This window comes from Strigops habroptila, chromosome 7 (genome assembly GCF_004027225.2).
Source record: "Strigops habroptila isolate Jane chromosome 7, bStrHab1.2.pri, whole genome shotgun sequence".
Lineage (NCBI taxonomy): Eukaryota > Metazoa > Chordata > Aves > Psittaciformes > Psittacidae > Strigops > Strigops habroptila.
This window is the reverse complement of record NC_044283.2, coordinates 9,793,754-9,818,704: the sequence shown is the minus strand read 5'-3', so window position 1 is coordinate 9,818,704 and position 24,951 is coordinate 9,793,754. Positions and strand designations below refer to the sequence as shown.

General features: G+C 38.1%; 1 protein-coding gene across 2 annotated transcripts; it reads left to right on the top strand.

The window, feature by feature from the left end:
- Positions 1 to 106: 106 nt before the first annotated feature.
- Positions 107 to 23,743, top strand: NOP14 (NOP14 nucleolar protein). Of its 2 annotated transcripts, XM_030492878.1 has the most exons (19): positions 121 to 318; positions 440 to 652; positions 2,735 to 2,869; positions 3,684 to 3,825; positions 4,381 to 4,526; positions 4,930 to 5,067; positions 6,583 to 6,705; positions 7,876 to 8,007; positions 9,073 to 9,376; positions 10,606 to 10,736; positions 10,975 to 11,060; positions 12,723 to 12,858; positions 14,510 to 14,611; positions 15,407 to 15,560; positions 18,579 to 18,738; positions 19,548 to 19,695; positions 20,882 to 21,000; positions 21,573 to 21,728; positions 22,057 to 23,743. In XM_030492878.1, exons 2-19 carry the CDS (start codon positions 455 to 457, stop codon positions 22,154 to 22,156), a joined length of 2,610 nt encoding a protein of 869 aa, XP_030348738.1. In that variant the 5' UTR covers positions 121 to 318; positions 440 to 454; the 3' UTR covers positions 22,157 to 23,743. The 2 variants fall into 2 exon arrangements, with proteins under 2 accessions (XP_030348737.1, XP_030348738.1); XM_030492877.1 differs by having other exon boundaries at positions 107 to 652.
- Positions 23,744 to 24,951: the final 1,208 nt, after the last annotated feature.

The following is a 24,951-nucleotide window of genomic DNA, read 5'->3' as shown; positions in this document are numbered from 1 at the left end:
AGCGCCACTGTGTCCCCGGCGCACGCCGCGCATGGCTTGGTGGGAGTTGTAGTGCGTTGAACACTTCCCGGCTTCCCCCCCGGCGCGTCCCAAAGCGGGAGGGGAGAAGAGCGCCAAATCTCGCGATGGTTGGATGAATCTCGCGAGAGCTGTGGTGCTGCCGGTGAGCGTGTGGTGCTGTGGGGGTACGCCGGTGTGAGGGGACCGCTGCCCGCGATCCGCTCCCTCCTCCCCGCGCCTCCGCCGGCTCTTATGGGGTTTTAGGGGAGCTCTCGTACGTCTCAGCACCGTGTCGGAGGGCAGTAGCCGAGCCCAGAGGTATTTGGGGGGGTTTTGGGCCCCCTCCCGGCGCCATTTTGTTGGCCCTGTTTGCACCTCCCGCTCTGGCCCCGCACGGTGGGTGAGTACCGAGCCTGTCCTTCCCCACACGCATCCGCAGGCAGCCAGACCGAAAATGGGGAAGGCATCTAAGCGGAAGCGAAAGGTCTCGGCGCCATCCACAGCCAAGGGCCCTGTGAAGTCAGCTATGGCCGTGGTCAAGAGTAACCCCTTTGAGGTGAAAGTCAACAGGCAGAAGTTTAACATCTTGGGGAGAAAGACGAAGAATGATGTGGGGCTGCCTGGTGTCTCACGGTCCAAGGCCATCAAGAAGGTAAGAGGACATCAGAGGCTGGAAGGATGGCATCTCTAGACGTAGCTGTGGTGGAGAGGTGGCAAGCCTGGAGCCATCTCAGGCCAGCTGAGAGGCTGCCTCTGTTGTGCACAGAACACATTGTGCAGATGATGATGGAGAGCAAGGTGAAAATGTCTCCAGTGCATTCCACAAGGTTCACTAGTGGAAGTCTCCCTTATGGCATGTGTGGGAATGTTTCTCTTCAAACTGCTCAGAGCACAATGGCACACGTTGTATGCAGGCAGATACTGGAGCAGAGTCCAGGTGGTTGTCATTGTTCATTATGTTGGTCAGTTTTGGTCACTTCATGATGTTAAAATTCTTACAGTGATGCAACGTTGCTGTAATAGTGAAAGTTTGAAAGGGCACTAAGGTCTGAATGCAGTGAGAAATGTGTAGATACAGGGAAACTACCATTGATTTCGAAAACACGCAGATGACTTTTTGTGCAATCGTTAAATAATGTTGTAGAACTATGTTGGGATGCAAAATAATTCTCTGTCCTCATTGCTGATTAGAATGATTGTATAACTTAAGAGAGTAAATCTTCTATCTTTCATCCTTATACCATTTTAAAATCGCCTCTTTATCTCCTTGACATCACTAGCTACCTGACCAAATCTGTAATGCATGAGGGAGAACACTGTGTCATACTACACATCTGGGATTCCAGCAGCCTACCTTGTCCTTGAGTGGAGCACTGGAGTTTGTTATGATCTGTCCCTAGAGACAAGCCAGGAAAGAAAACCTCTGTCAATTCTGTTAAGGCTGGAAAAAGCAGGATTTGAAAGTATGCCCCTGAGATTCTCTCTGACATGTTACATACAAACTGTTGTTGAACAGAATTTAAAGCACTTAGTAAAAGGAGAAGCTCTTTTTTTAAAATAGTGCAGCAAAAGGAAATTGATAGTTCATCATTTTTGCATGCATTTAATATTTTATCGGTGAGAAAGGACATCAAATGAAAAACAAAAGTGCTTTTCTGTATCCAAGGTATTAAGAGATATTAAAGCTCAGGCACAGTGTTTAAGCTGCACGATAATTGATATGTTCTGTGCAAGAAGTAAATGCTGGGTAGAATTGGCACAGTGATAGTGGAACCTGAGTCCTGGTGTCACAGCAGCATCTGAATGTTGTGAATGCTCAGTGAGGCTGCAGAGGCCTGTTGTAGGAAATTTGGCCTTTTTCTTTAGTGCAGCAGTTTGTGAGTTCATGGTCATGTGAATAGCAACAGTACCTTTCTGTCAAATTCAGTTAATGTGTTTTAAATAAACATGGAGGGTTTTGGGTGTTTTTTCCAGGCTAAACACAGCCAGCCTTTTCTTCCTTTAGAAACTATGTAATATTTTCAGCATGAAGTTATAAATTAGCTTTCAGTCTTCATTAATATTTGTTCAGATTTTAGAAAATTTCGTGAATGTTTAATATCGTGTTTTAAGGTCTTGGGGTTTTAATAGTAATAAATCAGATGCTTGTTATGAGTTAGATCACTGGCATTGCAGAGTAAACCTGCTTCCTTACCCGCACCATAAGTACAGCACATAATACCTCATATATGTCTGCTAAACTTCCTTTTACTGCTTTGATGCATAACCTGCCTGTGCTCAACGCTAAAGCAGACAGTTAAATGCATGTACCTACGTGGGGTTTTATACATCTTAGATGACAAGACTGAAAGAGATTCAGCTGACACTGGGGCTTGTTTGCTTTCTTTAATATGTTATTCTTGGATGCTAAGCTTCAGACAAATCATAATTCTTCAGTGGCAATGCAGAGGTCTTGTTATGTGGTAAAATAAAGGTGAGGTACAGTACACCATATTTTGTCTTCATACGGGCAGCTTAGAAGATAACTTAATGACTCTGAGTATATTGTATGACCTTCCCATCTCTTTTCTCATTATTTTGTTTCTTCTCTTTCATTGCATTCTGATAAATTAGATTGTTGCCAGGATAACATGGAGCCTTTTTTGCCTTGGTTTTGAAAGTAATTATTCTCTCTGTCTTTTAACTTGATCTCCTTTTTTTTAATCTCTCTTTTTAATTTTTTTTTTCCTTCTAGCGTACCCAAACATTACTGAAAGAATATAAAGAAAGGGAAAAGACAAATGTGTTTCAAGATAAACGTTTTGGTGAATATAACACCAAAATAAGTCCAGAGGAGAAGATGATCAGACGGTTCACTTTGGAAAGACAGGTAAAGTATAGGAATTAAAAGAAATAACAAATCAAAGCCACAAGAAACACTTCACTTCTTAGGTTGGGTGCATCCCCCTTAACGGGGGGGCTGTAGGGTGATGCTTTCTTATTATTTTATATGCTTGAAATTTTTATGAAAAAGCAGTTTTTGTGGGAATCAAATTTTTCATGAAAACTTTTTGGTTTTACAAAACAGCTTCTCGAAGCAGAAACTTCTCTGAGCACTGATAGTCAAGAGAGCCAGTTTTAAGCAGATTCATTGATTGCTTGGATTTTTTCGACTGCTTTGGTTACTATGATTTGGGAATTGAATTAGGAAAATGCAACCAGCATCAAGTACACATTGAGATTCCAGTACAGCTGTGGAACAGCAGCCATTTCATTTGCTGACTAGGACTCTTGGTGTCATTCTGTTACGTGAATTGTATGTGCAGTAGTGTTCTTTCTGCCTCATTATGGTTAGTCTCTTGAATTGAGCAGTGTAATATCTTATTCTACTGATAATTTATATAGGTTAAACTCTGTTTCATTAGGCCTGAAATGTAGTAATTAAGAATTTGTTACTGATACATGAATAAGCCTCTTTAGGTTTTCTGACTTTCTTATACCAATGTACAAATAGAGTGAGACATCGTACTTCCTCTCTTTAAGTTTTAATATATTTGAAATGAAAGTATTGATCTGGTAGTGTTCCAGCAGAACATGGGAATAAGAATCTCTTCAACTAGCATTAAAAATACAGGCTTTCTTGTTTTGTTGTCTGAGAACTAAAAATCTTTTGGTGTTTAATTGGTTTGTTTTACTATTCTTAGCAAAATTACGGAAAGAAGAGTATCTATAATCTTAATGAAGATGAGGAACTGACTCATTATGGCCAGTCTTTGGCAGAAATTGAAAAACTAAATGATATTGTTGATAGTGACAGTGACACAGAAGAAAGAGGAACACTGTCAGGTAATATCCAACTGCTGGTTTTATTGTTGTACCTGTACATCATTCATTCAGTACTGTCTTTTAATGAGAAAGAATGTTACGTAATTGGTTTGGATGTATAAGACAGATTTGACTCCTTCTTAATCACACACAGAACAGCTGTCTGGATTTTAGCAGATATTGAGTTGCAACTCCCTACCTGGCTAGCTTCTTTCATCTGTGGGCTTTTCAGCACACACAAGTACCTTTATTTTGAGCCCTTTGGCCAGAATCTGAAGTGTGAGTTCTCTGATTGCTCTCTTGCTCCTCTGTACCTAAATGCTAGTAAAAATATTGGGGAAAAAAAACCCATATGCCTATCTCATACAAAATGTTTGTCAGTGTAAATTATGTGTCTAGCATCAATCTCTTTTGGTGTGGCCATTCACGTAGGGATGGGAGTAGTACATCATTGATGCAGTAGTTTTAATTGCTCCTATCCTCAAGGAATAGGAAGATACTGTCCCAGCAGCACTCCAGTGCTCATGTATGGATTTGAAAAGGATTCACAATCTCCTGTGGGTTTTTCTTTCCTAGCTGAGTTAACTGCTGCTCACTTTGGAGGGGGTGGAGGCCTCCTTCGTAAAAAGGCACCAAGTGGGCAGCAAGATAAAGAGGAGGAGAAACCTAAATCTAGGAAGGAACTCATAGAAGAGATGATAGCCAAGTCTAAACAAGAAAAGGTGAGTTTTTAGCTCTGAAGTATAAATACGCATGATTAAAAAGCTGTCACAATTTGTTTTTGCATAGTAGTGGCGTAGAAAACAAAGGAGATGGGTGTCTAGAAGAGTCCAAGGTCCTTGAATAAAGTCATTCTGACTTTGTAGGTGTTTTAAGATACAAAAGAATGGCAGATATTCAATGTGTATCTCCAAATCTCCCCTTCCTTGCTGTAGCAACCATTGTGCCATTCAGTGTAACTCTGTGCTGCATCTTTCACAATGGATGTTTACACCTTTAAAATAAATGTTAAATATTTAGAATTATTCATTTGCTAAAGACAGCATTTGATTTTACACTGCAGATACCATGTCATGTCCATCTGAACATAACTGGTGCATTTGGTTTGGCTCTTTTTTTTCCTAGCAAGAGAGACAAACTCGGAGAGAAAGTGCATTAGAACTCACAGAAAAGCTTGACAAAGACTGGAAGGAAATCCAAACTCTTATTGCTCGTAAAACTCCAAAGTCAGAGAGAAAGGACAAAGAAGTAGAAAAACCCAAGGTAAGGTTTTGGTTTGACTGTTTTCTTTTATTCTAATAACTTGTGGTTTTGCCTCGCAGTGGCTGAAGTATAAGGCTGAGTTTATCACTTTGTCAAATAAAATGTTGCCTGCAATTCACATTGAAGGAATGCTACAGTTTTAGGACAGGTTGGTTAGTTGGAGAAATACAGGGGTTTATCTCTTTCTTCTAATTTTAACTACCTATTGCTTTTATTAGTTAGAGGTTGCAGGTTGAACAACAGTGTTGGCTACAACTTATTTGTACAGCAAAACATTTTCTTGGAGAACAAAACTTGTTGAGAATGTTGACTTAGTTTGAATGCCTTTGCAGTGTTCCTTGGATAAAACATCTTGTATTTGGCAACAAACATTTCCTTGTTGTAAACTGGGTCCTGTATCTACAAAAAGACAACAAAAAAATTCACTTTTCAATAGATACCTTATGGCCTCAAAACTTTTTCTATCACTGGTATTTTATACTAAGGGAAATAAACTTTTAAATGTAAGCATAGGTGTTGTAATGCATTGCACAACTTGTTTTTCTTTTCTCTTGTAGAAATTTTGAATTATATTGCAGAACATTTGTAAATTTCCATTTATTCTTTGACAATAGAATTCAGGTTTTGAAAAATCAAACTAATGAACTGATCTTATGTTAAAGCTGATCTCAAATAATGACTAGAAGATACTGGATTAAAAGTTGATATTTTGATGTATCGATTTTTGGTTTTAAGATGTTTCGTAACATGCTAAATACTTGTAATATGTTGGTGATGTGCTATCTAGGCAAAAACTTTGTCATCATAATTTGCTGAAAAGGAAGATAAGATTCCTTTACTTCATGTGTGTGGATCCAGTTTAGGAATTATCAAGGACGCAAAGTGTGAATTAGTAGTGCTCTATAACATTGATGTTGAATTGGAGAAAATTACTTACTTGTGTGTAAGAAGAATTCCTAGAACTGAATTTTAGAGAAGCTGCAAGGTTTAGTGACTTAAACAGGTGTTAAGAATTCTCTATTCACAGGTCCAGGGTGATCTCTGCTAGTGACTGTTTTCCCAATTAGGAAAAAACCTTAATATCAGCATCCTTTTTGTTTTCTTTAAGATAGACACCTGTGTAACTAAGATAGCAAAGGCTTAGCTCATGTCTGACAGTATAAAGTGAAACATAAGCTACAAATTTATTAATTCTAGCTGCCTTTTGAGAAATAGTATTTTATTAATAAACAATATTTTAAAGTTTTTGAATTAATAACCAGTTTTTATTTAAGGATACTCTTGTTTTTCTGTTGTAACTTAAATAGGGAGGGGGAAATTCCAGGAGAATTTCCATTCAAGCGTTCATTCCATTTCTTGTCTTTATACTACAGAGTTGTATGTTCTTGCTTTGGAAACGGTCTTTTTTCTTACATCTTAACAGTCATTTCTTAGCTGTTAGTGTGGCAGAGGGGTGGCTGCAAAGCAGAATAATGAAACTTAAGATAATAAACAATTATATAAATATTCCTTTAGCCTGATGAATACGATATGATTGTTCGAGAACTTGGATTCGAGATGAAAGCAAAACCTTCAGAAAGGATGAAGACAGAAGAAGAATTGGCAAAGGAGGAGCAGGCACGACTCCAGAAGCTGGAGGTACACCAGTTATGGTTTTAGATTGTTTTGTGGCCTGTCTTTTGGGAGTGACCACTTATATTCATTGCTTGACCTTAGATTGAAAGTGGTTGTACTAAAGTGCAGTTTGTCAGAGGGTGAATTCAGGAAATCTGTTCGTGTTTTGGTTGCAATCTGATACTGCAACAAAAAACCATAGGCTTAGTACATGACTATTGAGGTTTATGGCATGAGTTGATTTTTCTTCAGTTTGCCTTTAAATGTTTTAAATTATTCAGAGTTGAGAGGTGCTTCTAAGTCAGTAAAGGAAATACCATGTTGCACAGCAGTTGAATTGCTGCACTGGCAAGTCGTTTATTGTTTTCTGGTGTTGCAAGAGTCTTCCAGCAATAGCATGTATATAGCTTTGTTTTGCAGAGGAATAGGCTTCTCCTGGGAAATGTTGCATGCTCCTTCTGTTGCATGGAGCTCCAAGTCTTATGGAAAGGTTGAATAATTTGGTAAATGTTTCTCTTTTATTTTTACTTTTTGTTGGGACACATTGAGGACTGCAGGGATCCAGTACCTTCAGGTTACCTCGGAACAGCTCAGTACCTGATAGCAGAACAGAAAGCAGGATTTATTTTCTGTTCTGTTCTTGTCATCTTGTGTGATGCACAGTCTATCTGGTTGCCCAGGTGGAAATCCTTTTGTAAATTATTGCTTCAGATGTTGCCCATTGAGTCTATTTAAAAACTTAGCATATCTTAAAAATCTTAGGATGTGGTTGTGGTTATTACAGACTTGTTACACATGTGGGAAACACAGATAAATACCGAAGAATCATAAAACACTTTAGAAGCTTACATTTTCTGGAATTGATGCACTGTCTCATAAGCAAAACAGATAAATTGTAAAGCAAGAGAACATAATGCTTCTGGTAAACCCAGTTTTAAAGCCGTCCACATAAGATAATAAAATTAACTCTGTGCTCTTATCAGATTGCACTCACCACAAAAAAATAAGGAATCATTAGCTTTTGCCGATAATTTCTTAAGTTGCTGGTTTTTCTCTTCATCCACTTGTTTAGTAATCCCAGTTAACTTTTTTCCTTTGATTTTCCTAGCTGTACTATTTGAGGGATCTTCCATTCTGGTGTAGTTACCTGACTGATGGCTCACATCTGTGTGTGGTATTTCTTCTAAAACACAGGCAGATCGACTACGTCGAATGCGTGGAATAGACGAACAGGAGAATAAAAAGAAACCCAGCCACGTGTCAGCTGATGATCTGGCTGATGGCTTTATTCTGGATAAAGATGACAGACATTTATTGTCTTACAAGGTAAGGTTTAAAACTTCATTTAGAGTTCTGAAAAGAAGATAGAAAAATCAGTTTGGAAATGACCTCTGTGGAGACCTTTAGTCCACCCTCGTGCTCAAAGCAGGGTTAACTGTGAAATCACCAGATTGCTCAGGGCTTTATCTAGTGTGTTCTTGGAAAATCTCCAAGAATGGAGGCTGCACACCTCTCTGGGCAGCCTGTTCCCCTGACTGTCCTTACTGTGAAAAAGTTTCCCTTTACATGGTCTCTCATGTAAGCATTGGAAGGTGGTTATTTGGTCCAGGCAGACTAAGCCCAGGTCTGCCTCTCATAGGGCAGTGCCCCAGCCCCGCAACAATCTTGGTGGCTTTCTGCTGAACTTGCTGCACTTTATAGATGTCTTTATTGTATTTGGTGGCCAAAAGTTTAATTACTGCTGTATTTAATACAGCTTCCACTAAATTTCAGCCTGAGGATGAGTGTGTTTCTGAAAAAACCCTTCCCCTGTGAAGTAGCTTTGATTAAGGTGGCAGAACGATATAATCCTAAAGCTGATGTAGTGAGTCATCCTGACTCTGCTGCACGTGTGTGCATGCTCATCCTCTGGTCCTCTCACATGTAAGTAGCAAGGGAACTGCTGCTGCACTCGAAGGGGAGAATAATTTTGTGAATGTGATTTGAAACTGATCATTAATAAGATCAGGATGGGAACAAATATTTCTAAGACGTTCTTTTAATACATAGAATTTAATACGTTTTTTTAAACCAGGAATGCTTCTGTAATTGGTGTTGATTTTCGTTTTTCATATCATCTGTCAGTACTTTTTACTTTTATGTTGATTATTCTGGTCCTCATACACTACCTCCTGTTCTTCCAGTTTCTTACAACCCCTTGGAAGTACCTTACTATTCTTATATCTGTATGCATGTTCTCTCCTTAAAATCCATCTTGACCGGCACTGCTTGGTCAGGGGTAGCAAGGCTCAGATCCTGTTCATGTGTATGTGATGATAGCTTTGGATGGTGATTCTGGTGAGGTGCTGTCACTTTATCGTGTTTTCACTGGCTTACTTTCTCTGCTTACAGGATGGAAAAATTAATATTGAAAATGAGGAGGAGGAGGAGGAAAAACAAGAGGAGGAAGAAGAGGAAGATGAGAAGGAAGACAATGAGAATGAAGAAGAAAGTGAGGAAGAATCTAACGAAGATGAGGAGGATGTTGCTGCGGATAGCCACTCTGATCTTGAATCTGACCTTGAGAGTGAAGAAGAAGCTGCAGGGAATACAGAACAGAAGAAACACAAGACAAATGAAAACGAATCACAGAATGTGGAGGAACTAGATCCAAAAATGAAAGCTGCTGAATCAGAGCTTCCCTATACATTTGCCGGTAAGCAAAGGACTGATCCAGAGATCCCTGTTGTCTTTAGGGGAGTTATATTTCTCTTCCGTGTGGGATCTTAATCTATTCCTGTTCATCCATTAAGTTTTGCTTCCTGGTTGTCTTCTATTCTTCCAGGTGTAGCCAGCAGCTGTTACTTAGCGATCAGCCCCAGTTATGCTTTGAGAGTGGGAACCAGACCTGTTTCATCCCAGTGCTGTTTCTGCAAATCCAGGCAGCCTTAGAATTGAAAAAGAAATATTGGGAAGAAAAATTCAAAGATCTGTACTCCTTTATGAACACATCCAAACCAAAGTTGCTAGTCTTTTGTATAAGAGAAGCCAGAATAGTGTTCTATTATCTATACTTAAATGAGAAAAGGTTACTTTCTCTGGCGTTTGAACTGGTATTTTTGACAGAGAAGCAGGATTCTGAGGTTTAATCTCTGTGATTGTAACATAACAGTGTTTTTAGAGACACTCAAAGTCTGCCTTCTTTTGGGTCTGTGCCTAGGAGGAAGGAGGAGGCACATATCAAGTAGTACACAAAACATCCATTAAGTACATAGTGCATCTAACTATTGTCCTAGTGTAGATTTCTTTAACAAAAGTATCTGTTGTGAGATTAAACAACCTTTCAAACAACTTCCTTAATTGCATTTTTCCATCGGAAAGAGATAACTTATTACACAAAGCCTTTTAAATTGCTTTCAGGTTTGGCTTTAACCAGAAAGCAGTCACGTTCAATTAACTCAAAAACCTGAACCAGTTAGGATGTTTTGTAGCATGTGGACTTCTGCAAAAGCGTAAATATATGCCAGGGTTGGTTTGGTTTGTTGGGGATTTCTTTTTGGGGGGCAGATGTTTGGTTGGGTTTTTGTTGGGTTTTTTGTTTGTTTAAATAGTGGCAAGTTTTTTTTAATATCCTGCCTACAGAAGCTAGTTAGGTGTGGATTAAAACAGAGATCTAATGTAATATGGTAAATTTTCCTTTAAATTTCAAGGATGAATGGAATGTTACTCATTGAAAAACATTTACATTGGTTTTTTACTTATGTTCATGTGTATAATGTTACATGTATGTTGATAGCTTATTAGTGCTTAAAAGGGGATTATTTAAAAGCTGCATGGTATCTCTTCTGAATAATAACTTATTAAAATTGGAAATTTGTTAGTTGTTGAATTCAACATGTTAAGTTTGATATTTTTCCCTGGTCAATTTTTGTTTTTACTTTCTAGTTCCTGAGTCCTATGAGACATTTAAGTCCTTATTGGCTGGAAGAACAGTAGAACAACAGCTTACAATACTGGAGAGAATTCAGAAATGCAATCATCCAAGCCTTGCAGTGGGAAACAAAGCAAAGTTGGAAGTATGGGGGTTTGTTATGCTTTGTTTTAAACTTAAAAATTAACTTTGAATTGCAGAGTAAGTTTAGTAAATATTCAGGAAGCAGAATAAAACATACGTGCTTCTGTGTTATGAGTAGCAGTAGAATCAACATACTACTCTTCATTTTCTAACTTCTTTATCACTGTTCTTTTGTGCTCTTTAAGGATATGTGCAATGAAGAAAAACCTAATAATTTTAACATATTATGCTTCTTGCAGAAATTGTTTGGCTTCCTTTTGGAGTATGTTGGGGAGTTAGCAACTCTGGATTTGCCAGAGCTCAGAACCATTGACAAACTGGTCCTGTAAGTAATAAATCCTTTGGACTTTTGCTCCTTTATGATTTGAATAGAAAAGCTACACAGGGCAAAGCATTTAGCATGTTGTTTGGTTTGAGTAGTTCCATAGGGATTGTAGGCAACTGGTAACTCTCCAGTTCTATAGTGGTTTAACTTTGTTTCATGTATTGCTTGAGCTATTATTTGTACCAAGACATGTTCAAAACCTCAGAATGTAATTTTTGCTCCACAAAATGCTTTTCATGGAGAGTGGATAAATAATACCATGTATGCAAGGAAGCTTCTGTGCATGAAGTTTGGACTGCTGACGAAGGGTTTCGGGCTTTGCAGTGGTAGCGTGCAGTTCCCTTTGCAATCTTTGGTTTTTCCATTGGTTTCTGTTCTGTGAATTCACTGGGGGAACTAGATGAAAATGGAATTAAAGAGTATTACAGTAAGCTAATACAAAAGTTCCAAGTAAACACTTTGCAGGAGGTTTTCAATTTGGCATTGTTGTCTTCAAATACCTTACAGGCAGTTACAGTGGCAAGAGAGCCAAATTTGTCTTGAGTTACAACAAAGGACAAGAGTCATTGGACACAGGCTGCAATAAGGGAGATTCCAATTAGATATGAGTTAAAAAATCTCCACAGCAAAAGTGCTGAATATTAAAGCAGGTTTCCCAGAGAGGTTGTGGAATCTCCACCCTTGAAGATACACAAAACTCAACAAAGCCATGAGCAACCTGATCCAGCTTTGACGTTAGCCATGGTTTGAGCAGTGAGTTGCGTAGAATGATCTCCAGAGGTCCCTTTCAACCAAAATTAGTCTGTGATTCCTATCTTGCCTTTGCAGGCTAATCAGCTTTCTTTCAGTGAGTTTATTTATATGTAGTTTTCAGCATATGTTTTTTATTTCATGCTGAAGTAAACAAGTTCTTAAAACCGTGTTGTGTGGAGCTTTCACATTCATTGCTGTGTTGCGTTCGTCAGCAGGAGCATTGACCCATTGATACTGTCACACGTGCTGCAGCCTTGTGAAAAACTGTAAACACATTTTGATTGTTTTCTAGAACTGGGATTTATTAATATCGCTACAGACATTTTTAACTGCAAATACTGGAAAAATTAAGCAAACAGATGCAGCCTCCTGACTGCATCTCCCTGTAGGCACTAACCATAGGCCAGGAGCTGACCTAACTTTGTGGGGATTTTTTGTTTAAGTAACAATTTTGCTAACCACATTGCTTCCTCATATGTTGTTTGACATTGCTTAAGAGTATTTAGAGTAATGACTGCCTAATATGTGCCAGCATACATAAGTGCAGCAAAATGTAGAGTTAGGAGATGCAGAAGCATATGTTTTAACCATAGCAGATGATTTGGGAATATATTTTCATGTTCTTCATTATTTTTTTTAATTTAAGATTTAGAAACCAACAAATCAAAGATTATCTCACAAGGCCCAATGAAAAATACCTGTGTCTGTAAACTAAAAGTATTACAGTAATAATTATAGAATCATAGAATGGGTTGGAAGGGACCTTTCTAAAAAAGAGTAATTTCAGGGAATTTCTTATTGTTGTAGTGTAGATGGAACACAAGAAGTCTTCCTACAGGTGCTTGAAAATGAGGTTTTAATTAACATCAATGGTGTAACTCGATTATGACTTACATTTCTTGTTACTAGGCCATTGTACAATCTTTGCCAGATGTTTCCTGAGGCAGCCAGTGACAGTATTAAGTTTATCCTTCGAGATGCTGCACATGATATGGAAGAAGTAATTGAAGTCAAAGGCCGTGCAACATTTCCAGGCTTGGACACGGTAACAAATGCATACTGCTAGGAGAAGCTCTTGTTCTTTCCGTTAGTACAGAAAGGCCAGTAAATGTGAGAAGACATTAAATCAAATTTTATATTTCAGTGTACATAATGAATTATTAGCATCTATGACTTTTTAGGTTTCTCTGTATTTTTAATGGCCTTGCTGGAGATGAGTTGTAACAAACACAACAACAAAAAAAACCCCTAAGAAACAAACCAACCACTGCACACACATTCTTCAGAATACAAGTGTGGCTCTAATATTACGAAGGGAAAGATACCTTGAAATTGCCACTCCAGCATCCATAGCAGAGCATTCTTTGTTTTCCTGATGAAATTCAAATGGGTAGTTAGGGGAAAAAGTGATATTGTCAGTTACGTCTTGATTTCTTTAATTGATTTGTGTTAAGTCCAAATAAGTGCTGTGTAGAAGTGCAGTATCTCCTAGGTTAATAAAAATAACAAGATACATTGTAAGTATAAAAATACAACATTTCTTAGCACTTTTTATATGATAATTGCTAAATCAATAACTCGGAAAGATTTGACCTTTCTTTTTTTTATATTAGTAATATTCCAAAATTCAGTGGCCATGCTAAATGTGAACAGACTCATTTTTCAGTATCTCTGTAAATGGCTGTTAGGGAATTACAGAATGGAGCACATGGAAAATGAGTGTTTGTTTATTGTTCTAAAAAGATTCAAAGACAAACTGTAAGTCAGTAATCCAAAGGGAGCTACTTGGTTTCTGTATTCCAGCTTGATAAAGCAGTGCTGCCTAATGGAAGAATTAGACTAATGAAAGAAAATAAGACTGAAGGATTTGCTTAGAAGACTTGGTTCTTGCAGCTTAGAAAATGTTTATGTTGAGTTCTTTTGAAGAGTCTTTATTCAGGATGTTTTTGGATTTGCAGGAAATGTGTTGTAGTGACATTTTAACTTCTATTTTTATTTTGCCACTGTCACCTTATGCCACCAACCACACTTCTGACTTTCATTCCCTTCAGTGGACTTCCCCAGGTTTCAAGCCATCATTATCTTTTAGGGTAGAATTATATCACTCTCTTATTCTCAATGCATTTGTTTGAATGAATGTTCCTTAGACCAGCTGTGTTAGTAGGTGTATGTGCCTGCTGTTAATCTAACCTGAAATTTGGACTGTGGTATTTGGTAACCAAAATAGTTCAGTAGAGTATTTGTTTATGACAAACTTCGTGGAGAGAAACAGAACTGAAACAATAAAACTTGCCTTGTGTCTAGTTTACCATCTAAATATCCACTTAGATAATTTCAGGCCACTTGCTCATGTGTTTGTGGTGTGAGAGTGTGACGGTGGTGGGCTGAAGGGAGTCAGAGATTCTCACGAAGCGAATGAGGTTGGGAGGCATAGTTCCTTCTTTGCTGTTCTTTCAGCTGCCTTGTTGAATTATTGCAGTGTTAGACCTATAATGGATATTCCATTTTCTCATGTAACTTAAACAGTCGTCTCAATAAATAAGTCATGTATTGTATCAGATTTCTCAAAATGATGTATGTTGTAGTATTTTTAGACTGCTATGTAGCAGTTACTCATTCATCAGTTACATATGTGGAAAGTCAAGATCCTGGGAATAATGTCTTAACTGTATTTTGCCTGGTTTGTGTATTCTCAGCTTATTTATTTGAAAATTACATCTCTGCTGTTTCCAACTTCTGACTTCTGGCATTCAGTTGTAACACCTGCTTTTGTGTACATGAGTCAGCTACTTACTAAGGTATGTCTGTGATCTTGCATCTCAGTATATAACTTCATTTCCTTGTTTCTTCCTAGGACTCCAAATACAGTGTTAGCATTAATGTATGTATTGGATATGTACGGAAAAGGCAGCTTTGTGTTTGGCGTAGTCACAGATAGTAATTGGAAGAAAAAGGGAAGAGGGAAAACCTCTTGCAGAGGAAAGTCCAACTCACAAAACCATATCTAATCATTTTTTCAAGCTGTCACACAGAATTCCTTATATGGCAAATTATAGAGGACTAATAGAACAGGCTGAATACAGTCTGAAATCATTCATTAGCGGTTTCTCTTCCATATATTGCATTTGTTCCTTCTTCAGAAAGATATTTACTTAAAAATTGGCAGTTTGTTTTCCTTGAAAATCCACCTAAGTGCATTGTAATGCATTTAGAATATGTCCTTATTTTTCTGTCCAAATACCCTGTTTGTATGTTTCAAAAGTCCTGAGCTAGTTCTGTTGCTGTCAGAAATCCAAGTTGCTCTGAGCCTTACATTTTCGTGGTTCATTTCTGAAGAACTTATTGGTTGTTGTTTAGCACCTTCTAGTGGCTAAACCAGTTGTGACAGACTTCTTACTCAGTTCTGCATATACTCTTTAGTGAGGGCAAGGGAAAGCTGATATACTTTTCATTTAAGTCCAAAGGGTGTAATTTTACATAATTTAAATGTGTACAGCTTGTTTAATATTTCTACTTTTTAGGAGATTCTGTACTGATGATAGATAGACTTCTAATGACAAATATTTTGTGCCCTTTTTTCATTTCTCTTTTAGTGTCGCATCACAACATTGCAAGATGTTATTAAAGGGCTATTTATATGCTGTTTGTTCCTGGAATATGTTTCTCTCTCCAGAAGATTTGTACCAGAACTCATCAATTTTCTTCTTGGAGTACTTCACATATCTCTGCCCAGAAAACAGGCCCAGGGTGAGTTTGTTTAGAGTAAATGAGTAATAAACTTAAGTCAATAAAAGTATTTCATACAGAATTTATCGTTTTGAACAAAAGACCAAAATAATCTGCTAATTTAGCCATACGCAACCTTGGGCATCTTATTAGGAACTAGATCCTCTGGTGGTATTGGCAGGAAGGAAACAACTGGAATTAGTAAAGGAAATGAAGTCATGTTGGCCACAGTGCAGTATTTTTACAATACTGTTGTTCTAAATAGACTGTGGTTGGACTATGCTCTGAAATCCAGTTTCTAATAGATTCCCAATGAGTACCCTGGATCTTCACAGTGAGGCAGCAGCTAATGCTGCAGGTACCCTCCCCCTTCAGCTAATAGCTGTGTCACAGAGATAAATGAGAGAAAGTGTATCACAAAGTTGGTATTTTTCTTTTTTTCTTTACTTGACGTGGATTTGTTGTAGTGGGCAGCTATCCCCACAAACAGGATTAGTCAGTGCTGTAACATAACTGTAAACTTAGCAATTTGCATAGACAACAGGAAGAATAAAACAATCTTTTCATTTGATCCATATGCTAGCAAATGATTTTTATTTATGAGTCTTCCTCTTCAGCATTTTCTTTTGGATTTGTTTCTAGCTTTAAAGTTATTCTAGATCTGGGGCTTTTTTTGTTGACTAGTGACAATAATTCACTTACTAGGAGCTTTGGCAGAGCACAGTAACTAATTCATGTGTTAGTATCTCTGTCTGGGTCACTCTGGGTCACTCTGAGTCACGTAGCACGCGGGAAGAGACTCTGCCAACAGGATATTCTCAAATGAAAAATTCAGTGATTTGTTGGCAAACCCACAAGACATCTGGGGTGTAATGAACTACAGGCTGTATATGAACATGCTCGTCACTCTTGATAAGACACCTGAAGAGTCTCTGTTCTCTAGGCAGTCATCTGTCTGATGAGGAAGGTTCAGCTTCTGTTGGTGCAGTGTTCCAGTACACCTTCAGTAGTACTGAGTGGTTGTCTTGCAGCTCCCCTTTCCTCCCTCACTTGAGGATTGTTTTTCCTTTTGAATTCTTGAGTTATTAACAATCCCTTTTCTCAACAAGCCTGGCACTGCAGTTTCACCTTTAGTAACTTGTATGGCTGTACCCTACAGACTTTCTCCCAGCTGCTTCTTACAGCTTAGCAGTTTCCTCTGAAGTGTGAGCCAAGGTTACACAGCTGGGCTGCATCAGAGCTGAGCCCTGGATTCTCAGAATACCAACAGCTGAACTCTTAGAAGGAGGTGGGAAGAGGTTATGGAGTGGGTGGGTTATGTAGTGCTTAAAGTATTTTCTCCTTGGTGTACTCTCTTAGGAATGTTTGATCTACAAAAGGGTTTTGGTACAGTCAAAATATAGGATTCTGCAAAATTAGATAAGAAACTCTTTTAAAATATGGAGTGGTAATTGATGCTGAAGTGTTAACTTTATTTTTTAATTTCCTTAGGATTTCTGTTCATGATTTTGCACTAGTTAAATCTGCATGATGTTGGTTTCTGGTAGCAAGGGAAAGCTCAATAAAGGATACCTCAGAGGCACACTGTTCTCTTTGAGAGTTTTTCAGTCAATATTGATGTTTGGAAGTTACCAAAGTATCCAGTCATGGTTTTAACTATTCGTGGTGGAGGTATTGCTGATAAAGTGATTAGGCTGTCAATACAGAGTATTTTAAAATGAGTGTACATCCAGTTCTCTGGAATGTTAATATATTGTCACACCAACAAATTTCTTGGGGTTCAATTTTGACAGTAAGTAGAATTAGAAAATAGAGCTCTTATTGTTTTAATTTTGAGCTTGATCCATAAATTTCTCACATGAAAAATTATATGGACTATAACTTCATAAAAGGCTGCAATACAGTCTGCTTTAGACTAAAAAAAACCCCAATTATTACCTTAAAAAAGAAGAAAAGCTGGAGGTGGAGGGAGTGGGAAGGAATTGTCATTGTTGATAGCCTCAGCTAATGGAATTGTTAATGAGATTTGCTACGCTCTCACAAGTAAAGCAGATAATAAAACTTAGGTATCTTGGTTCCTGATCTTGCATACGTATGTGTGTGTCAGAATCTCTCAACTTTTGGTCTCAAACTTCATGAATCTCTATCCAAACATACTGATTTCTGCCCTGTGTGTAAAGAGCTATGTGCAGGTTCTGGAGCATGTAAATAATCTTAACTTTCAGTTTGAATTTGAGGTAAGTTCCATTGCAAGCTTGCCAGGACATAAGGAAAACAAAGTTATTTAAAAAAACATCCAGCACAGACTGCAAATGGTTTTCTCCCTTAGCCATGAAATTTCTCAGATACTTCTTTCATGTTACTCTTTAAGTAGTGTTTCACAGAGCAGTTTGTGATCAGAAGCACTGTGATTCTTAAGCATTTTCTGTATGCTCTGCCCCACACAGTATATATTCTGTGTTCCCTGCTCTTGTTTTAAAATTACTTCGCTTGAGTGGGAGAGGACTCAGCAGTATGTATCCGAGGGCCCCTGCTGGACCAGGTTGCTCAAAGCTGCATCCAGTCTGGCAGTGAACACTTCCAGGTGTTCAGTGGATCCTCAACGTGGGCAACCTGATCCAATATCTCATTCACAGGAAAGAATTTTTTCCTAATGTCTAATATAAATCTCCCCTCTTTCAGCTTAGGCCATTCCCCCTTGCCTATCACTACATGCCCTTGTCAGAAGTCCCTCTCCAGCTTTCTTGAAGGCCCCTTTTAGAAGCTGGAAGCTGCTCTAAGGTCTCCCTGGAGCTTTCTCTTCTCCAGGCTGAACAGCTCCAGCTCTCAGCCTGTTCTTGTATGGGAGGTGCTCTGGCCACCTGATCATCTTCTATGATTGTACCCATGCTCCAGCGTTTCCCATTATTAGAATAACATAATGCTGATAAAGTATTCTTTAAGGCAGTATGATTAAAAACATAGAGTTGTTGGTTTTCTTCTTTCAGTAAGAATGGCTAGAATTCATCTTCTTTAATGATTATTGTTCTTGGTTTTTAGGCTATGCTGTTGTGCATCCTTTTACACCAGTGGGGAAAAATTCAGAACTGCTTTTGGTGTGTGATAAGAAGGATCTGGAAAGTTGGCAGAAGCAAAAGCTGCCATTGAGTGTTGTGAATAGATTAAAGGAAACCAGCAGAACAGAAATGAATCATATCAGGTACGTAGGAAATGTGAACAGAAGAAATATCAGATCATCTTTTGGGTAATCTTAGTGTCAGTGCTCCTTAGGAGTAGAAACAGAAGTAGTGAGTTGTTCTGACTTATTTTTATAGTACTACTCTGTAGCATATGAATTTGCTGATCATTTGCCACTTGCTGGAGTGCATAGACCTTCCATTCCTCTTCGGTACAGCTGTGAACTGATGATGTAGAGTTAGGGGAGGTGCTCAGTACTTTGAACTGTCAAGCTCTTCAGCAGAAAGTGACTGTATTTATATATAAACACTGTTAGAAAGTGTCAGTTAAGGAACAAAACACTGAAGTTAGGAAAGACCACAATTAAACATGTTTATTAACTGTGTTCAGCCTCGTTTTCCACCTTGCAGATGTGTTATAGTGTAACTTCAGAGATGAGTAAATATTTTGTTATGAAGTTCAGAAAGAAACGCCACACCCGGAATGACTAATTCTCTTTCAGTGATGTTTTAGAACTTCAGAACTAGTACCAGAACACTTTTAGAACTGGTATAAAAACTTTTTACTCCACATAAGTTGCAAAGACACAATACTAGCTTGTGCTCTATGCACTGACATATAGCTTTGTTGCGGATGGATTTCTTGGGTATTTGCTTTGGAGAGTGAAATTTTTAATCTGAATTAAATGCTAGAAACAGCCTTGTAACTTGTTTTGTCAAGCAGTCTTAATAAGAGATGCTGCTAACATTCCCAAATTTGGTTAACTTACTAATTTTATTTGAAAATCCATTAGATTTTGCAAGTGAAGTTGTTAATTCTGTGCATTAACAGGTTGTCATGTCTAGCCCTGTGTTTTGACCTTATTAAAAAATGTGCAGCTCTGTACGAATCTTTACCATCATTCCATGAAATAATGAATCCTGTGAGAATTCTCCTTACACAGCATGTGCCAGCGAATGAATATCCTGAAAAAATGCAGGTATGTATTCCTCAAGAATTAAATAATTGATATGTTTGTTTGATTAATAAATTCGGTGATCTTCATCTGTGCTTAAACAAAAACCAAGTATAAGCATCCGTGAGATTTTTTTTCAAGGGTCAGGCATCTGCCTTTTGTGCTCTTCAGAAATCATAATGATGTTTCTGTGGAAAAAACAGAAGAGCAGAGAATCATAGAATCACAGAATGGTTTGGGTTGGAAAGGACCTTAAGATCATCCAGTTCCAACCCCCCTGCCATGGGCAGGGATGCCTCACGCTAGACCACATCACCCAAGGCTCTGTCCAACCCAGCCTTGAACACTGCCAGAGATGGAGCATTTACCACTTCTTTGTGCAACCTGTTCCACTGCCTCACCACCCTCACAGTAAAGAACTTCTTCCTTATATCTAACCTGAACTTCCCCTGTTGAAGTTTAAACCCATTACCCCTTGTTCTGTCACTACAGTCAAGGTATTTTTTCATTGTATATCTTGACTCGCCCGTCTAATTGAAGAGAACAGCACTTGGCTGTAATAAAGTAACATTCCATCAGTGACCTCATTTATAAGAATAGTAGTCTGGTCATCCAGTTGCTCTTGTACTTTTGTAATGAATCTGTAAGATCTTGGCACAGCTAAAGAGGAGTATTAAATTGATGAGATCATCAGAAAACCTAAATAAAGATGCCTCGTCAGCTACCTTGAAACATGACAGTTGTGTATCTTCTAGCAGTGAGGTTTCAATTTTTAATCTGTCTCTTCTGAATGTTATCAGAAATGTCCTCCTCAAAGAGGCATCATGGATTATCGTAAGGAACACGTAAATGATGCAAAATAGCCTATATTTTTTGCTATCAAAATAAATAAAATGAACAATAACTCTTAAAATAACCCTGAAAAGCAGTCGCAGTTAGACTGGCTTTAGTCTTGCTTCCTTCTCTGTTAGGTAAAGCTACCTACAAATCTTTGTTACTGTCCATGATACCATCTTAATAGACTTCCAAAATGTTTAACAATTATCCAGCCTGGGAAGCTCACAACATTTTAGTGTTAGCAATGTCCTAATGAATAGCAGTGGCTTTACCCTAAAAAACAACATATGGGGAGAACATTGCTGTTGATTCAACTTACAATAGTTTGCGTCTTTGATATGCTTTTAAAATGGAATTTGACTTGCATTTTCAGGAATGGTACCACAGTGCTCTGAAAGAGCTGGAGAGCAAAGTAAAACGCTACACCCCACTGATATGTGAGAAGAGGAAGCCAGTGCCATTGAAGCAGTATACACCTAAAATTATGAAAGTGTAAGTAAAGCCACACTTGATGCAAAGGGAAGGTGTATTTAAACGCTAAGACTTTCAGAAATCTCAAAGGATTTGGAAAAGAGGACACAAAACAGATAACAACTGGTGTTTACACTAGATTTTTGTGCACAGATCTCAAGGGAACAGCTACTTGGATGGTAGGGAGGGAAAGAAAAAGGAAATACACGTTTATCCCCAAGTAACTGATCAGACTTTTTCTGTAGAACTCATCTGCAGAGGTCTGAAAAAACTTAAAATATATTGGGAGATTCCATTTTTCTCCAGTTTTCCATTTTTCTACTCTAGCTTTTTTTAGTCTGTTCAAAACACAAGGTCCATATGGGGGATTAAAGTGTACATGTCTGCTTGTCCTTTGCATGATGGTGATGTGCAGTTAGGTCTGGTGAGTGTCTTCTGATGTGTTTATTGGGCAGCTCCTCATTTTTGCCAGTTAATAATACATAGGAATTAAAATACTGAGCTAATGATCATAGTGAAACTCGCTCCTTTAAAACATGAGGAGGTTGTGTTTGTTAAGGGGTTTTGTGCTCACACGTACATTCTCTTTCCAGTTTGGAGTTTGGAAGAAAGCAGGCAGGCAGCAAACAGGAGCAAGAAAGAAAGCAGTTAATTCACAGGCATAAACGTGAACTGAAAGGAGCCATTCGGGAGATTCGGAAAGATAACCAGTTTCTGGCTAGAATGCAGCTCTCGGAAATCACGGAGAGGTAACGTAGCCTTTGTTTCAGCACCAGTTTGGGGGTTCTTCTGCTCTGTGTTCATTTCTTTGCTGCTTGCCAAGACAATAATGACGAACCATACTGAAATAAATCTGACAATTTGGGGAAAAGCAAACGTTTTCAATAGTGATGGTTTAAAGAGTTTTCAACTTTGCAGTTTCATTTCTCTAGTTTAAGAATATACAGAATGTTTTTATTTAAAGTGTGCGGAGGTGAAATTTAAGAGTTGGTGGCTTTTTATAAATTCATAATGATACTTGTTTTCCCTAATACAATATTTCTGAAATATTTTATATGTTGATTGTTTGTTTTGCAGAGATGCAGCCAGAAAAAGAAAAGTGAAAGAACTTCTCGGTAGCCTTGCTACACAGGAAGGTGAATGGAAAGCATTGAAAAGGAAAAAAGGGAAGAATTAATTGGGACTACAGCAGGAAACTCGTTTTACTGCCCATATAAAATAGCCCAGTCCTGGGGCTTTTGAACAGATTTTAATTGCATTCTTTGAATGCATTCCTTTTGAGGAGACAACATCATTGGATCTGTCTGAAAAAGTGAACCTGCGTGTTGGAAAAATCCACAGGTTTTCATAAAGAAAATAAAGTAACACTTTTGTATGTGGTATACTTCTGTTTATTTTAATAATAGAGAATATTTGGATGAATAATCAGAATTCTGAGGTGTGTGAGACCAGGTCTTAGTCTAACTTGAATTACACACACACACAAAATTGTACAGCAGAAACCTTTTGTTAATCTTTTTTAATCCTGAACAACAGCAGGCAGCTCTCACAGTGGTATATTTGCAAATTAAGCAGTTATGTTTTAATTAGTCCTATAGCATTGGGACATTCTAATTCATGTATTCAGTGGAGTAATGGAACTGGCTTTGAAGTAGAAGTCCTTTGTTAAAGCTGTAGGTCCATTCAGCTCTTCAGTAAGTCTTGAATTGAGCACAGCTCTGAAATTCTTAATATATAACTAAGAATTAATAATCTATTGTTATTAATAATAGGGTGGTTAACTAGGATTCCTCAGTGTATTCATAACTGTCTGAAGTGGACAGTGAAATCCTCTCAGTAAATCTGATTTAACACATAGGCCTGTTGTTTCAGACTGGCTTAGAATGTTTTCTTTGTTCTGTTTGTTTTCAAATGAGACTTGGAATGGAAGCAGGACTACAACTAGGAGGGCATGAGTTGAAACACTTAAGGCTTTACATTGAAACTAATGACAAAACTATCTTTGAAAGTTAAATCTTGTTAAAGGTTTGTCTATGTACTTAAAAGAGAAAAGCACTTTATTTGAAGGGCTTTCATTGAATCTTAGTGCACTGGTAGCAGTGAAAGTAATGTGTGATTATCATCAGCTTTTTTTGCTTGCAAAACCAGTTGTATTGAGTGTTAAAATAGGCTGGATACTACTTACATGTGGGGGAGATACTCACATCACATAAAAGTCAGTAAGATTTAGGTAAAACCATTCACGCTTCTGAAAAGAAATCTATTTTAACGTTTCTAAAATCAGTAAAGCCATCTTCTGAAACTTAAAAGGGATCTCAGCAGGTTAGTTATACCTCCTGGTTTGTTTCCATTTGACACAGTATGGACTTAAAAAAAAAAAAAAAAAAAAACACCAAAACTTTTTATACATTCAAGCCAAGAACTTAAGACTTGAATAATGAGGAAGGAGCGACTTCCTATTTCATGCTATAAATCAGCACTTTCAGTTCAGGGTTTTAGTCCCACTGTATTTCTCCTTTGCACAAATAAACTGTCAAAAAAGTATTATTATTTATCTGACTTTATTTTTCCAATAGCAAGTAGCTTCAGAGGATTTACCCAGCTGGGATTAGAATCACAGAGAGGCTGACAGCTACGCTTTGGTCCTGGGGCAGTGATTTTTGATACCACTTGCAGCTTCTTGTTATTCCTCAGTAAGGGACTTACTTAGAAAGAAATAAGGGAGAGATGCAAGTAAAATGGGATGATAGTGTTTAAGGGACAAGAGAATGAACAGGGATATTTTGCAATGCTGATGAACAAAGAAAAAGGACAGGGAAACAACATACCTGTTTAGGAATACCAGACTGAAAATCGTATTTGAAGTCATGTGGAATGAAAGTTGTTGCATGCACTTGTACAAATTGTATTGTCAATACTTAAAGTCAGATCTAATTTTACAAGCCTGGTACTAACAGCAGTGCATAACATAGAGTATTTAACATGACTGGGAAAGCAGTACTACCTAGTTTTGCCTCAGCTTAGTAATCAATATGGTCCAATAGTTTTGCCAATGCCTAACTACCATAGTAGCCATTGTAGTAGCTAGGCAGTGGTGGTGCTCTCATGTTGTAGAAGGTGGTAGGAAAGTCTGAACATTTGGACTAGAAAGGATGTGGGCAAGCTTAGAGGCAGCAAACCCTTTCTCATAGTTTCTTAAACACAATCACATTCATTATTATTCTCTTGTCTCTGTTGCTCTTCAACCAGAAATTGTAACAGGCGTTTTGACACATCTGTTAGCAATTATAAATCTGTTGTTACTTAGTGGAAAAGAAACCATTCTGTAACTAAATCAAGTCATCAGACACGAAAAAAGGAAAATTACTGTTTTGCCTTTAGTTCAGGTAATTACCTGTCAACTCCAGCTGTCCCAGAGAATAGCTATCCTGAATATGAATACTGTAAAGAATAGGGTAACAATAAAACTGTTCACCTAGAAATTGCATAAATTACCTTCTTTATGAAGCATGAAAAGCTTCCTTGTTTGTTTGGTCTTCTGGTTGTCAACTGAAAGCTGGTGTGAAGTGTGATATTCTCAGTCGCGCCTTGCAGAACTTATCACCTACTGTGGCGTAACCATATTCTGTGTAAGACACCACTTTTTGGCATCAGCTTCTGCTACATGGAGGTACTGAGGCTGCTCCTGAGCTCAGCAGGTGGGGTTTGGTGTGAAGCAGAAGCAAAGCTCTGTTGGGCAAAGGGTGGTGTTTGTGCTACGCAGCCTGTTCAGCCATGGGACCTGGCAGGGCTGCTTTCCTCTTAACGTGCCTTCTGGGCATTTGGAAAAGGGGAAAAACAAAAGCTGTGACGTAAAACATTTGCAGCTTTATCATGACTCTGGGACTGTGAGCTGTTAGGTATTGAAGGGGCCAAAACCTTCCCAGAAATGGGCTGCTTTTGATCTCTGAGTTTGTCACCCAAGCTAAATGG

What these genes read in the sequence shown, in the direction of transcription:
- NOP14 (XM_030492877.1), top strand. Translation starts at nt 455, where the DNA reads ATGGGGAAGGCATCTAAGCGGAAGCGAAAGGTCTCGGCGCCATCCACA. An exon ending in GCTTCCCTATACATTTGCCG is followed by an intron (nt 9,377 to 10,605) that starts GTAAGCAAAGGA and finishes TTTACTTTCTAG; the next exon opens with TTCCTGAGTCCTATGAGACA. An exon ending in AATATCCTGAAAAAATGCAG is followed by an intron (nt 19,696 to 20,881) that starts GTATGTATTCCT and finishes TTGCATTTTCAG; the next exon opens with GAATGGTACCACAGTGCTCT.